General features: G+C 36.4%; 1 protein-coding gene across 5 annotated transcripts in view; it reads right to left on the reverse strand.

The window, feature by feature from the left end:
* Nucleotides 1-16,780, reverse strand: part of KLHL5 (kelch like family member 5) — a 60,776-nt gene that overhangs the window by 9,555 nt on the left and 34,441 nt on the right. For all 5 annotated transcript variants that reach the window (XM_071556631.1, XM_071556630.1, XM_071556629.1 and 2 more), the window contains 4 exons: nt 12,515-12,651; nt 11,548-11,744; nt 4,754-4,966; nt 663-849 (listed from right to left, as the gene is read on the reverse strand). In XM_071556631.1, the coding sequence (XP_071412732.1) occupies nt 663-849; nt 4,754-4,966; nt 11,548-11,744; nt 12,515-12,651 (734 nt within the window). The remainder of the gene's footprint in view (nt 1-662; nt 850-4,753; nt 4,967-11,547; nt 11,745-12,514; nt 12,652-16,780) is intronic.

A 16,780-nucleotide genomic window follows, 5' to 3' on the forward strand; every position in this document is an offset into this window, starting at 1 on the left:
TATATAGGGTTAAGGTTATGTTCTATTGGATAAATTGAATCTCACACCATCAAACTACAAATCCTAATTGGTTATAATCCATATCTCACAAGTCCAGTGTTTTGGTGAACTCATCCTGACTGTTTTCAGGAACATCTCTGGTGCCCTGTGGGAAACCTGAGAAGTTCTCATGAGAAACTTCTGGGGAGCTGCTAAGAACCCCTAGGGAGTGATTTCTCCTTTACCAGTCGGCAGCAGCTGTGGCCTTGATTATTCTTAGCTGCTTTCAGTCTCACAAGGTCCATATAGATCTGATTTGTTCACATTTCATTTCTCAGTATCAACAGTGCCCTTTCTGTCATTTTCTTCCTTTTACAAATTACTGCCCACTCAAGTAAATAAAGATTAATTTTCATTCAATTAAACACTTCACTACACAGAAATCAGCTATTCCTTTGGTAATTTGAAATCAATCAGAACTCTCAATTTCAGAATGTTTACAGTATTATTGAAGATATATAGGCTTTTTTAACCTAATAAGAAGTACACACTCCAGATGTTTCAATTTATCTACTGCAGAATCTTTGAATTTTAGAATTACCATATTGAAGAAACATCTATCAAAAATTTCTTTTAAAAAGAACCAAACCAGCTTATCAACTAAACATTATATAGGCCAATACCTTTTGTTGCATCCATTCCTCCAACTGCAAACAACACGCCCACGGTTGATTTTCTAGGTTTGGTGCGAGGGCTTTGCAACATAGGTCGTCTCTCTGGCAACAGATGGTACTTCATGGCTTCCATAATGAGTTTTTGACATTCAATGTCATCCCTAAAGAGTGCGTTATTTTCCATATCTGCCAGGAACTGTGAAAAAGAAAGAAAATCAAACAAGCTGCATTGCTATAAATCTCATGAAGAATAAAAACAAGACTATGAAGATAATATTTTATACAAAGAATTCCACTGCTTGATTTAAAATCTCTGTATTTTCATAATGGTCATATAAAAAAGACTAGGGTAAAGATAAACTTCTAATAAACAAAACATTCACATTTTGAGCTAAGCCACTAAATAAATAAAAACAATTTAAAAAAAAAAAAGGAAGGCCATCTGATCCTTAAGTGGGTGCTTTAAACTTAATGGTCCAAAGGAAGGAAACAAAATTTCCTCAAGTTCCAGTGCCACACAGGAATGTTCAAGGAAATGGACTCAGGTTCCAGATACATGTCAGTTTAACCTCATGCTTTTACTCCCAAATCCACCCAATCCAGCGGTCGGTAAAAGATGCTTCAGCACAAGCTGAATATTTTAATATATATTCTATTCCTCACTCTAATAGTGACCCAGATCACAGTGTATCAATTAATACAAGCCTTTGGTAAAAAATTTTAGACCAAGGATGCAAGCAAATTTGGCAACTGTTAAATAAACTGACTTAAAAAAATCAAGTAAATAAAGACTACTAATAAAAGTTATTAAGGTCAAAGATTCTGGAGTGGTTTGTACTTCATGTTTGTCGGACTGCAGAGATAAAAATATTAGGTTGAGTGCCGTGACTAATTATTAGAAGTCTGGACAACTGGTGTTTTTCTGAGCTGCATGACATGGCCTGAGTAACAGAGGAAAAAAAGCAAGTGAAGTGCCCAACTGGAACTTGAATAATAGTCAGAACAATGAGAAAAATGCAAATGCCTCTGAAAATCCAAAATCCAAACACTTTGTAAATATTAGACATGCAAGTCCACAAACAGAATAAGATGTCATTGTTGAGCTGTTGACAGCCAACCAACAACAGGTACAAAACTGCTGTGACATTAGGCACCAGGAGTACTAAAGGGACTAGCTATGAAATAGCTGTGTACAGTACGGTGTGAACATCCCTGGCTTAAACCTCCTTTGGGGCTGTGAAGTGGCAAATGTGACAACCGTGGTTCCGGAAGAGATACAGGTAAGTACACACTGCTAAACCTGAACATCTCAGGATCAGCAAATCAACACAAAATATGACAGAAAATTAACACACACGCAGACTAGAAAACCCTTTCAAAGCACTCCACCAGTGACTTTTCAGAAAATAGAGACTTTCACAGCATTTCTTTACTTGGCTGATCTTCTCACTATTTAAAACAGCTGATGAAAAGTGTTCTCATGTAAATTAGCAAGGGAACTTAGTTTCATTCTTTACTTTTGGTACCTCCCGTTGTTTCTTCTCTCAATCCAAAGCACCACTTGTATCAATTCACAGGGACACTTTCTGATTATAAAAGAGTAAACGAAAAGCTGTCTTTCAACTGCCAGGGTGTGATGGTATAAAATTCCACACAGTTTAAAAAATATATATATATAAAAGAAATCAATTAATTACTATCATCCTAAATGAGACACTGTCACAGCTGCATGTGTGAAACCTACTGCTCATGTACAACATGGCCAATTCAGACCTCCAGTTTATTTTTATGATAGACAAGCTGTGCTTAATATTTAAAGTAACACTATGTGTGAATGGGAGTTCTGCAACAACAAGATGCAACTTACATTTTCTACAGTTTCTAACCCCCTCAACCTATAAAGAAGTTTTCATAGCAGAGAGTCTCAATCTCTGAAAGCAACTTTATCTCATTTAAAAAGAAATGCAATCTAACTTGCAGGCTCCTGAAACTAAAACTACTTGAAATATTCTTCAGTCAAAGAACTTGGAATGGGGCTTACTGAAACAAAAGCAAATTTCTTCCAGGTTCTATTATTTACATATCTTCTGGTACTAAAAGCATTTCTAACAATATTTATAAATGGTGTGTTAGCATGAAATCATAGTAACGGTAAACCTGGTAAGGAAGAAGGTAGTTCAGGCACTTACGTATTAAGAATGTCTGTCTAAAAGAAATCTGAACCATCCTGTAATTCAGAAATTCCTAATCATCCTAATTTATCAGAGATGTAATATTTGTCACCTTACAGCTTAAGAAGCTGACAAATATTCATCTTTAGCAAAAAGACTTACAAATATTTAAGACACTGCTTGCATTAACCAGAGAGATGAGAGAATGCTGTCTACAAAGGGATGCATAAACCCAAACAATAAAACCAACAATTCATTATGAATTTTTGCTTCCAGTGCTACAGTTTCACAGTATTTCCTGAAGCTTTTTTCTAAAGCGTACGAATCTAATATTCTTCGCATGTCTGCTGGAAACGCTATTGATTTCTGCAAGTTGCTCAATTTTCTAATTTAATTTCTTTCAAATACCTTTAACTCATCAACCATAAAACTGAAAAGCTTTTCATTACATTATATTTGCTGTCAGATTGCCTAATGTCATGTGATCATGAAGAATAAACCTGATTACGAAAATGTTAAGACTGTTTTGGGCACTTCAGATCAATTTACTCAATGCACTAATTGTTTCCATATTAAAATCACAGCTTTAACACTTCAATTTGTTAAAGAAAGTAATAAATAAAATAGTAACAGAAAAATCATGTTTTAGAAATATGAGTAATATTTGGAGATGAGATGAAAAATTAAAGATAAAGTAGTAAATGAAATATAATTTTGCTTTTGTGTTTCATCTTGCTATTTTCCTAATCAGTTACTAAGTGGACATAATTTGATTTCAGTACATATTTCTGGGATGAATTCTATACTTTTAATTTCTAAAGATGTTTCAATTACAGTCAATTAAATAAAAGGAATACAGCAGGGGCTACTTAGTTATCAATTAATTAAATGTTCAACAAAAGAATTATTTCCTCCTAGTCATCTGGCTTACACTGTATTATCTTTTTAGGAAAACTGAATTACAAAGTCAATGCCACAACTGAGAAAATCCTACTACTGAATATATAATAATCAGTAGGAAATGTGTACTGAAATGCTTGCTAGTGAATCTTACCATCCAGCAAGAGGACATCAGATTAGAGGTGATACACAGAATGTTGTTCATGTGATTTATCACTATGAATTACTTGAACTCAGTTTTTGTTTTGTTAATGAATTTTACTTATTATTTAGGTTCCATAAAAATCCCATAGAGTGAATTCTCACTAAACAAACTGAAGACCATAAAGTAAAATCCTTTGACTGTATAATAACTGTTAAATATTACTAAAGAAGGTCCAGCAAGGAAAGAGAAGGAAAAACCAAATAAAAATGAGCAAACCTGGTTTACATGCATGTTGTCAGATAACGAATACAATTTTACACACAACACTAACAAGAGTAATCATTCCTACAGGGCTAGAAAAACTGTAATTCACAACTCTTTAAACAAACTGAGCCCAAGGCTTCCTCAACATTGTGTGTAAACATCCAAGAAAGAGAAGCAATATTGATTGGGAAGTACCCAAAGCTGGCTCATCAAGAGTTAACAGAAGAAAAATCACTCCAAATAAAATTATTCAAATTGCATTTCCTAGCTATAATGTATGAAGGACATATAATGAGCCAAATAAAATGTGCAAGTTCTATAAAGAAATTAAAAAAGCCTAACCTTATAAAGACTAACATATCCTTGATAAGCATTTTTATGGGCAAGAGAAACAACTTTTTGTTAGCAGCTCCACCCCTCCTTGTGTCTTGACTGATCTCGGGTTGGGATCAATATGCTGCAGTTCACAGACACAAACTGCCAGGCTAAGTCCGTATATGTGGCTCTAAGAAACCAAATCATTACAAATTTTACCATTTGCCACTATCAATATATCTATGCTGTAGACATTACACCCACTGTAACTATGGTATAAAACAGAGAGGAACTGAAAAATTTACTTGTGGAGCAAGCAGAGGCAGTCTAATGTAAGCCAGGAGTTTACTGAGATCTTTCCTTCTCTGCTCCAAATCATGTCGAACCCATGTAAGGAGTGCATTCAGTATAGTTTCTTCATTAGGAATATTCATGTCATCGCTTGCTAAAAGCTTAGCAATTTCAGTGGCTGGCAATAATAGAAATTCCTGGTTTCTAATTACCTCCATGAAGTTTTCCTGGAAAAGAAAAGAATTTTAATACAGGGGACATCATACTTAGAAGACATTTTATGGAACACCTACTCTATCTTCAGCTCTTTTCCCTCCCTTCATGCCATCTCTCAGTGGTACCCCTGGAGAACTGACCTGGGAGGTAGACAAAAAAAGTAAAAAACCAAAATGTACAGAATTATTTTCACCCCTGATCATTTCCCCAACTCCATCATTCAGTCTCACAGGCAGATGTGCTGAAAGAACTGAGTGGGAAGTGTATGGACAGAAATGAGCCATGAGTTGTAGGCATCACTATCTTGGCACTGCAAAGTGAAGAAATACTTTCTTAAGTATCATGAAAAAGATCCAGCTGGTTCCTGTTGATGATGTAGAACACAATGTAAGATGCTCTGCCAAGCAAAGAACACATCATGCTACAACTGGGCACATGTAACTGTTTTCATTGCTGCTAGACGAAACTGTGGCATTGAGTTTTCAGAGAAAATAAACAACATTAACAATTTTATTGTTGATTTAAAATGGATTATTTTAAGTTTATTTTATTATTTTGTAGGTTTTATACAGCTGCTCTGACTTGACTGGGGAGCAAAACATACAAAGAATCCACAATATTTCACATGCCTTGCTATATTAAAAATATTTATTTTGATAGGATTCAATCTTCTAACTTTCATCCTGTCATTTTTAGCAATAAATCCTTACTTCAAAATAAGAAATTCACAATATGTAACATGCCCTACAGTGGTATCTAATTACTTTATAATATCAGGACTTGCAGATTATTCTGTAAGGATTCTCATCACCTTAGGCACAAATAGCAGAAGTAATCAGCAATCAGCACCATGAACTTACACTGAAAAACCTGAACAGAAAAGGGCAAAGGCACATCTATTCTCTTTTACCATATACCTTTACAAGGCAGCAAAGCAAAGTAAAGCAGAAAAGTAAAATCATAACATATTCTTGTATTTTGGTAGGTCAAACCAAACCCCAGCTAAGCTCATATTCAGAACTGAGAGTAACTTCATGACAATATAACACAGTGTTACAATCAATTTATTAAATGCACTGTTGGTAGCTAGAGAGATAGATAACAAGATGCTGGGTTTGCTCTGCCATCGCACACACCTTCAAAACATCTGGAGGACAAAGCATATTAGACCCACAAACAGGGGAGTCTGGGAGCCTAGTATCAAAGTTAGCCTTATTTAGTATCTTGTTTAATGATTTAAAAAGAAAGAATTGCACACTAATGACAAAACTGTAGATTAGAAGCACATACATATTGGAAAAAAATAGGATTTTGAGGTAAAAAAAGGGAGAAAGTCGGGAGCAGAAGCAGGATCTGCACTGCAAAACAGGTCTGCATTTACCATTCAAAATGGCAATAAAAACTACAGTACACTTTGGCATTGCATATGCAAAGGACATCACAACAACAAAGTGAAAAATTTAACACTTCTTTCTTTTTATTGCTTATTAATTTCAAAGCTATACCTCAGTACTCTAAAGATACTGATGAATTAAAAAGCCATTGAGCAAAGAGGAAAAACCTAATAAGGAGTAAACAGTCCACTTTACATGGAAGCCAGATGTATATAAGATGACTACAAGATGTCTAAGGGGAAAGATCAAAGTGACTCCACTCACTGGGTACTTCTGAAGTTGAAATTAGGAAAATAATTGAAAGTGCTATCTGTGTACATAATTCTATTCCTGGATAGAATTTGGAAAGGAAACATTTGCATTTAATATCTGAAAACCTTTTCTACAACAGAGATCCAATTGTCTCCAGAAAAGTAGTGTTTCCAAGTGAAAACTGTAGTAGAAGTGAGATAGAGCTGTCTTTTCTTTAATTCATTTAACTATCTGTTTTACAAAATGAAAGTTAAAATGAACAAATACATGAATTAAAAACAGTGAAAGTAGCATTACACATGCACTGCTATTTATTTCACTCTGATATTGAATGCTTGGGAGTAAAGTTGAAGCTGAGAAATTATCAAAATTATTTCAAGAGTTTAAACATGGAGTTCAGGGCAATTCGCATTCCACCGAGGTCATTTTTTCCACTGGCTGCTGTTTTGTTGATTCTCTGTCCTAGAGAGTGCACAAGTTGCAGCTGTGCTTTTAGTGTTGCTGAATGAACAGGCAGTGACCTCTGACAAAGAGAAAAGCCAACACTACCTTAAACTTGCCATATTGTCTGTCCGGATCATAGGAAGAGGAAGGGGAAAGCCTTGCATGGAAAGTTTCTCTTGTCTCTGAAGGCAACAACAAGCTGATCTTGCATAAGCCAGTCAGGGATCCTCTTTGGAAAGCTTTTATCCAACTGGATTTCATCACTTCAACAGCTGTTGTGTGTAAAAAGACTTATTTTCCTTCTTGTTGCTTGCAGACCATGGCTTTCTGATGGGAACAAGTTCAACTTCCTCTTGCTCCCACTCTATTTTTAAAGCAGAGACTCCTTTTCAGCAGAGTATCAAAGCATTCCACTGGGAATACAGGCACTCTTTGTCCTACGTCTGGGGATTTTTATAATCAGAATCTGACAATTCCTCTTCCTCTACAGACAGAGATTCTGAAGACAAAAAGGAGGAGCCAGTGTATCTCCTAGCATTCTTAACCTCCTCATTAGCATTTTCTTTCATTCTTCTTATGGGAACTCTCTGTGGAAGAACAGGATATTTCAGAGAACAAATGGTCTGCAGTTCCAACCCCTTGTTTTCTGGTCCTGAAAGTAAACAAAGAGTTTACCAACCCCCAAATTAGCTCCTAAAATTGTTTGGGAATGTTACCAAATTAGTAGCCTGAGGTTTATTTAGTAGCTAAGACAGGGACATGCAATCCTCATGCTCAATGCTATGCACTGCTCATTCACATAATAATCTCAATTTCACCCTTCAGCAACTGCAATGTGAGTAATACTGATAGTCTTAAACTACAGGCCTGCCTTGGCCTTGATACAGAGCAAGGAGCATATGAAAAACAAGATGTCATGATGCTTATTTCTAGATGATATTTAATCCCAGAATAAGATGCAGTGACCTGGTTAGTCTCCCTCTACACTGTGTCAGACGGATTAAAACCTTGGAGAGCATCAGACACCTGCAGGTTGAGAAGGACCGAGGCTGCCCAACAGGCAGCTCTAACCACAAGGCTCTGCTTAAACTCTGAACCTGGGCAACCAAAAAGCAAGAGGTGCTTGACTCACAGGATCTGAACAAGAGCAAACAGGGAATGTAATTTTGTCTGCTGGCTGTTTCAGTCCGCTGGCCAACTGAGGCATGAATTCACGAAGAACTGAGCTCTCTGACTTCCTGGTAAACCATCAGTAGTGAAACAGATGTTAGATACCATCTACTTCCTTTTTAGTCAGCTTTGACTGATGTGTTGAGCAATAAACCAACCTAATGCTTTCAGTGTGCCCAGGATGTGTTTAGAGTACAACTATTGTAGCTTGACTCCTCATGGCACAGTTTCTGGATTCCAAAACAGGCTGAGCAGCATGCAGAGACCTATTTAGTCTTTCCAAGGCAGTACCAATCTATTGTGGTAGGCAGAACTGAGGGAACTTGAAAGACAGAAATATCTTGGGTTTTCATAGGTGAAAAGGAAGTGAATGAGTGTTTTCCAAGTCAGATGCTTACTGAGCAGGATATCCTGGACTACAATTTCAGGAGCAAGAATATACAATCCTTGTTTAGGCATTATCACGAGTCTAATAAAATGCTTAAATTTAAAATTGTATGATCCCAGTACTATATATAAGCTGCAGGAAAACAGGCTCACCTTTGTTCAAAAGATACCTTTACCCAGATACATTCCATGATTCTGTCAACTCTATTTTAAAACTCTGATGTATAAAAATCAGAGTTGCTGTTCATATAGCATTAAATCTACTACTGATAACCTCATTTCACGTTTCACTTCATGCATGCTTTAGTTTGTAATGTCAAAAACTGACCTGCTTTGATAAACTTAAAAATTATTCTCTTCTGAAAAAAACAACTTATCAACTGTCAACACAGTCAGCAATAAAGTAAGGCAAAACTGAAGTTCTTTTAGTGTAACATACAACTGCACCGATAACATGAAGAAATGCAGCATTTAAATATTTCTTATTATTTTTTCAATTGCTGATGCTTTACAATGACTAATGAACATTATTCAGACAGAGCAAGCCTATTAACAGATGCAGGCCTAGTGGGATAATTCACTGATTAGTCCTACAGTTTAACCAAATGTTCATTTCACCTGAATTTCTCATCTGTATGTAAAGAACTATTTTAATAAGGCATGTAAGATGATTATCAAATTATCATGTGTCATAAAAGCCTTTAAAACTGAAAAGTTGTTTTAATTGTATAAAAAGTAACATGGCAATCAGGGTTTTCTTTTGTCAAAGGAAAAAATAACTTACAGAAAATAACATATATAAATTAAAATTTAAGTGTTTTTTACTATTGACTACCTTCTACTACAAGTGCTTGAAAAGAATCAGAAGTATAAACTACACACTGTATAATCCCCCACTGTTCTGTGCAGCCCAATGCAGCATAAAAATAATACACTGTTTCAACAAACAATTTTCCCAGGTACTACAGGTGCATTTAACCCTCATGCTGTAATACTGAATGGAAAGATCATCAAGTAGCTATCACTTACTACTTTTGAACATTTGCTTTTTTCAAACAGCTTTTAAACAAATGAAATTACTTAGGGATTTATTTTAATTGAAGATTCAATTGGACTATACATTTCTATGCAGTTTCCATAGCAACATTCATTTCCAACTAAAGAAGCTGCTTCTCTATTACTCATTATTACTAAAATTCAATTTCATGTCTCTGTTGGAACTAAACAACATTAAGAGAGGCCTTGGGAAAAATCCATCTAGCACAACTAATTAGTTTTGAAAATGGCTTTTTACAATCCACCTAATTTGAATTTCACCCACATCAAAGCCTTAAAAGCAACAATTTTGCTACTGAAGTAAGCAACGACCAGAAGGCACAAAACTATTTTCCTGTGGTCTGAACAAAAGAAAGAGGTGCTGTAAAGAACAGCTTTTAGAAAGTTCACAGCTTCTATCTGCCATGAGTCATGAATTGCCAGTTGGAATAGAAGACTACAATCCCTAACATTCACTTTAAAGATATATTAGTCTGACAATTATTAGTATTCTGATCTTGGCAGTCTACTTAAAAGGAACATGACAATAGCACAGATCAAAATATATGCTTATTCTGAAAAAGAACAAATAGGTCAGAGGAGGGAGGCTTTCTTTTTGCAGAGTTTTTGTATCACTGCTCACTAACATTAGTTCTAATATTCCTCAAAGGCATAAGCCACATTCACCCTTACTGTTCCATCTGTCTGTCTACCTAACTGCTGTCTCCTTATTTTTGTTTGTGCAATAATGAGTAGAAAAATGTAAGTTACAACCTGTACATAATTTATTGACTTGCTCTGGTAAATTACAATGTGTACATGATATTAAATGCATGAGAGATATGAAGAAGAACATTGTATTGTCTATTTTAAAAAAGCTATTTTAAACTGTTATACTTACTAAACTAAGTTAAGACAAGAGGAAATAATTAAAAAATAAGTTTTCAAAAGAGGAAAACCAAAGGCAGCAAGAGAAAGATTCATGTTTTTCTAATACTAATTACAAGACATAAATTACAACTTTTGGATCTAAGCCAGTATCTTAACGGCAAAGCAATGCCATGCCACACAAGCAAATGAAGTATAATTTTCATTCTCACATCTCTTATACAGTATCTACATGCCCTCATTCAGGCCCCAAGAGCTTACACAGGCAAAATTTCATCAAGAAGAGAGTAAAATGCCTCACAAAACTGTCAAGAACTGACTTGCCTCAGAGATTGTTGTCTTACCTTCTTCTGATAACATTACTAAAATATGCTTGTGAAAAGGAAAAAAAGAAAATTTTACATTAAAATAAAAGTACGACTATTGAGAAGATGAAATTTGATTACGTTGGCAGGTCACTCTTTCTATAAATTTACTCTGAAAACATAATTGACAAATTTGTATGTAGTCTCATATTGCCTAACCTAGGATTAAATTCTTCGATGTCATCCTGGCATCCCACTACTACGATAAGAAGGATAGTGAAGAATCTACATTGATGAATGCCCACATTCGTACCCCAACTTGGAATCTGATTACTCCAGTTCATTACAAAAAAAAGAACCCTACACTTCCATTTAGTAATGTGCTATTTTGGACTGGGTGATGGCAGCTTGCCCACTGTGATGTCTGTAGTTTTTTATTGTCAGAAATAAGAAAAATTATTGAATTATTTTATTAAATGCATGTCACACAATCCCATTACTGTTACAGGGAACCATGAACGCTTGCCTATTACCTTCCAACTCTAAACCAGCAACTTTACAGTTATTTTGCCTTTTTCCATCATGGAAACATATGTGCATCCTTGTTTGGAAAATGACCAGGGCTTTCTGGGGGAAAAACATTAGTAATTTATTCAAGAAAACATTCTGCATTTTGCTTACTAAATAAAGCAGATGATCCTTAGCATAACAACATACCATAGTGTAATTGTGAGCCACCTTGTGCAAGTCAGTGCAACCCTGCGCATCAGCGAAAGATCGGATTCCAAGGCAATTGGACGGGTGAAGCTGCTTCATCAGGAATTTGCAACATGCTTCTACAACCTGAGAGAGCTGAAGAAGGCAAGCTGTAGACAACAGGCACTCAATGTTATCTTCTTTTAATTCAAGGCGACCTAGTAACATTAAAAAGATGATCACATTAGTTTGCTCTGTAAATTCCCTAAAACTCAGAGGCAACAGAATTATTTCCAGATTGTATTAATTATTATATAAGGCTTAGTAAATGTCACTCTCAGCAGTAGAAAACCAGCTTTTCAAAATCAATACAATGATGTAAGGAAAGGGAATCCTAATAAGAGGCCTTTTTGTGTCAGTCATTTAAAAGATGCACATAATTTGCTAACTAATTGAATACAGCATTATCAGAGAAACTATATCCTACCAGCTTGTTTCAGGCAACATCAATGAGACCTCATCACGGTCTCCAGCTTCCTTACAGGGGGAAGTGGAGGGGCAGACACCAATCTCTTCTCTCTGGTGGCCAGTGACAGGACCCAAGGTAATGGCATAAAGCTGTGCTGGGGTATTTCAGTCGGGTATTAGGAGAAGGCTCCTCACCCAGAGGGTGGTTGGGCACTGAACAGGCTGCCCAGGGCAGTGGTCACAGCATCAAGCCTGACAGAGATCAAGAAGAATTTGGCCAGCACTCTCAGACACATGGTGTGACTCCTGGGGCTGTCCTGTGCAGGGCCAGGAGCTGGACTCAATGATCCCTGTGGGTCTCTTCCAACTCAGGATATCTATGATTCTATGATTTATTTTTATTTAAGGATTTAAATATGCGAATAATATTTTGTGAAGAGCTTTTGAAATCTACTAATGGACTATAATGCTCACAAGAGGGCAGTTCATTAGATGAAATTCCCATTTTCATTCCAATTACCTGTATATGCATATTGAACCAGAGCCCACAAAGCATTTGGCTCCACACCTTCCATCTTGATTTCTTCCTGTCTTGCTTCCCTAACATCATTAGTGAACATCGCCGCAAAATAGTCCGAAACAGAGGAGAGAACCAATCTGAGTACACCATGCAGGAGAAAATGGAGAAACAAAGGGGGAAAGAAAAAAACCTTAGTCAACCTTTTGTTTGGTAATTTATGATTCATTACTTTGCTCTTTGAAGAAACACTGCAGTGAGAACAACCTTTAAACATTGACAAAGTGCTCCATGCTCTAGTTCCTCTCTATGAATAATGGAGTACTGATATAAATGTACATTTGCTTCTAAACCAAATTAATTACCCTTTCAAACCTCAATGACTTTTAATATCCAACACATACACAACCCACAACTCCCCCTCTCCATAAATGGGAAATTGAATACAAACCTACATTACAGAATTTTTAAAAAATGGAACTGATTTCCATTTATCTTATGTCAGGCAGTTTTTCAAAGGTGAAAAATGACTTATCAGTCCTTTTCAAAGCACTTTAAAGTGCTTTTACTCTTGGTGCACACATATATTTAGCCTTTTTTAACAATTCTGAGTATTTTAAGATACTGAATAAGTAAGTAAAGATTGTAGTGCACAAGAGACATTTCTTTGAATTACTGAGAGTACAACACTCACTACAAATAACAATGCCACTCCACAAAAGGTGCAAGAATGTTGATGGCTTAGTATGTGTTCACAGGACTAGGGTAAAAGAGAAAGGAAAGATGTGTGGGGAATATGAAACCAACCATAACTATTCATGAGGACTGCTGGCCTCTTTCCTAGGAGACCTCCAGGAACAGCCTTGTGGTTGGGGTCACTTTTTGTGCTGCAGCAGTTCACTGTTACATTGCTCACAGGGAATTCAATATAAATATAGTTGGTATATGTAGTGAGTGATACAAACAGCATGCCCAAGAACCAAGTCTACTGCAAATATGTGTCCATATGCATACAGTCAATTAATGTGATACTTCAGTCACCTTATGCTGTGCTGAATTATGATGTATGTATATATGGCCAGACTTCGCAAATGAACATTTTGGGCAGGGCTCTCCCCACATGGGTGTGCCCTTCCAGCCTGTGCAGTGGATGTTTTAGGTGAGGCACAGCATGCGCAGAACTGGCCCCACCATTTAAGTCCTAAGGTCCATTTCCCACGGCCGAGCGAGCTTGGACAGTGACAGTGAAGTCCTCGGGACTGTCACAGCACCTGGTACTAACTGGGGCTGACCCTGCTGAGCATCCGAGATGTGATGGGATGGGATGGCAGGGAGGCATTGAACTGCCAGGGGATGGTCCCCACTGAGACTCGAACTCATGACCTTGGGATTCAGACTCTGGAGTGCTCTCCATTATACCACGGGACGCCACGTTGAATCACGATACTGGTGCGTTAAAATGACAGAGGTCAGGAACTACAAAACAGAGTAAAATTTACTGAAAAGGTGAGCACCAGTGCTTAGGGGAGGAGTTGCAGGTACATACACAAAGTCATGAACTCCAAAGAACTGTCTCTTAGTTAATTAACTGCAAAGTGATAAAGTGTTGATTAATTTCAACTACATTTTTCTTGTGGATTTTCTGACCATTGGCCACTTGGTCCAGCTTACAGTATCCTCTTTTTTGTGCTGCTGAGGCAACAGCATTGAGGTAGGAATGTATGTGGAAAATATTAATTTTATTTTGACACATTGTAAGATTGAAGTCTTATCAAGAGAAACAAATTTTTGTTCTTTTAAAGAACATACTGTTCTTGAAACATGAGATTTATTCTGTGGCTGACTAGCCAAGAAAAATTAGAACTTTCTGTCAAGGTAGGGCCCAGGCACTTTAGGTTAATGACAACTGCAGTACAATGAAAATACTGCCTCCTAAAGATCTGTAGAAGGGGAAAGAAGTTAGAGAGTACATTGATACAAAGATCAAGGGAGAATTTCTCTAACTGGTTTTGATGCTAGAATGAGATGATAAGATCAGATTTTTGTGCACAAAATAGGGCTTTTCATTGCAAGGGAAAGTGATTAGAATATTTCTGCAGGTCCAATTCAGAATTTAAAGATAAAAAAGGCAAAACAACCAACTTAAAATTTTCTCATCTGGTAGTACTGACTTGCAACTTCTACACAGAACAGAACTTGAAAAAGCAGGCTCTCTGCAATGAGAAACAAAACTTGGAACTTAATCATGCCACAGTTTTTTTCTTCTTCTTCCCCCAGCAGTGCAACTGGCTTAGTTAGCTGCACTATTATTTAGAAAACATCTTGACTGTTCACATCTTAGGAACAGCTGCTGAAGAAATGCCAAATCATAACATAAGGCTCCCAACACCTTCTACCAGCTGTATGATAGCAGCAAATTTCTCCCCATAATTTCCAGACTCTGAGTCCTCCAAAAGAAATTAACACAAACTTAATCCATTTACTATTTTTGCAAATGTGTTCAGAACCATGAGGAGGTATTCACGCTTCAGAGCTTTAAGTGCCTTCCAGAGAGTGACTTGCATATGCCAAAACAGGATGTGAAGCCCAGGAGTAGATTAATACATGTAATTTGCCAAAGCAGAAATTATAGTGATAACAATTTTGTAATAATTTTAGTCAAGAAGCATGTTCACAATGAAAAGCCTTGGAACAGGTATCCATGCTTTTCTGTTAATTCAACTAATCTAGAAAAAACAAATTCCTTCAAAGAAAGAAAGGGGATTAAAAGACACAGTGATAATGAATCAAGGTGACACTAAACCATCATAAAAACCCCCAAAGACAGACTTTCAGCCAACTGGCTCTTTCTTGTCCTATCTTTTTTCCCCTAGTCAATAAAAATCAATTACTGCTATACTCATGTGATTTGATACCCCCTTGTTCATTGATCTTTTAATCTCACAGCTAGAAACTTTTTTTTTCAATTAGACTACATTCCTACATACAGATTATACAACATGAAGCAACTAATACCTTCATGAAAATGAGGAATCCATGGAAGACCTTATCCATATTTGACCTTTTAGCTAAAAAAGCTCTAAAAGAGCTGTGTGACATGTATGATTTTTTAAAAGAATATCTATGCAATGACTGTAAAAGATATGCTTATGTAACTCCACTATATTCACAATCTCCTTGTTAAATAGAGCCATTATGGCTCTGTGAGCATTTGATATAAGGAGCATCTCTTTGTGTTATTTACTAATCATTAAAATTAATATGTTTATCCATATCAAGAGTTCACTGGGAACTACTGATGCTACAAAATACTGCTTTTCCTCAATTTAGAAACTGAAGAAAGCTATGGGGTTTGTACTTAAGAGTTTGTAGTCTTTTTCCCCTGAGAGTAATATTTCTTTCAAAATTAGCCCAACTAAAACACCTGCAAAATCAGAATATACTGATAATAAAGGCATCTCTTAAGATTACAGAAAAACCCAACAGAAAAAAAACCACCAGAAAAAGCCTTAATACAGTTGGCATTGTATTGTTTGACTGTGAATGTTGAACATATTTACCTTTAGTCTCCTTCTTACATAATTACCAGCTACTGCTAAATACTCAATTCTGAATAGGTAAGATTACAAGAATCTGGCTACTGAATTATATGCAGTAAGTTGGCTGCTCTTTTACAGTGCACAGGAAAAATGTAGAGAAAAAGGAGCACATGAATAGTAGAGTTTTTCATCTCAGAGATTATAATATGTCTGAACAATTAATCTCTCTAGATAAACAATTAACAGCTATGTTCTAAATGCTGACAAAATCTGGGTGTTTCAGTACATCGTCCTGTTTTCACAGGAGATTCCAAGATTATGGATGCCTTTAATTTCTGTGGTTTGTACTGATCCAAAATTGGAGAGATCCACCATGATGGCTTAACTTATGTAGAAAAGCTTTCCACTGAGAGCCAGTAAAATATGTGTAAGCAGGGTGCCACACCTTAAAAATTGTAATTCTTGTTGGAACTGCCACAAGCTACACCATCTAGACAGTTTTCTAGGTCATCAAAGCAACCACTAAGTAAAATGATGATAGCACTCAAACCAGGCAATTTACAGATCTAGTATCTCCCAACCTGTCTCACCTGACAGAGTGAACAGAAGCTTCCTAAAACCTGAAAGACAAAAAGGACACTTCCTAGGCAGCTCCTTGTTTGTGGCTGTGCAATAGCTGCAAACAGTCCTAGGGAACTCACTAATAGCATTTGCTGAAGGTGTAAGGTGA

The sequence above is a fragment of the Pithys albifrons genome, chromosome 5 (genome assembly GCF_047495875.1).
Source record: "Pithys albifrons albifrons isolate INPA30051 chromosome 5, PitAlb_v1, whole genome shotgun sequence".
Classification (NCBI taxonomy): domain Eukaryota; kingdom Metazoa; phylum Chordata; class Aves; order Passeriformes; family Thamnophilidae; genus Pithys; species Pithys albifrons.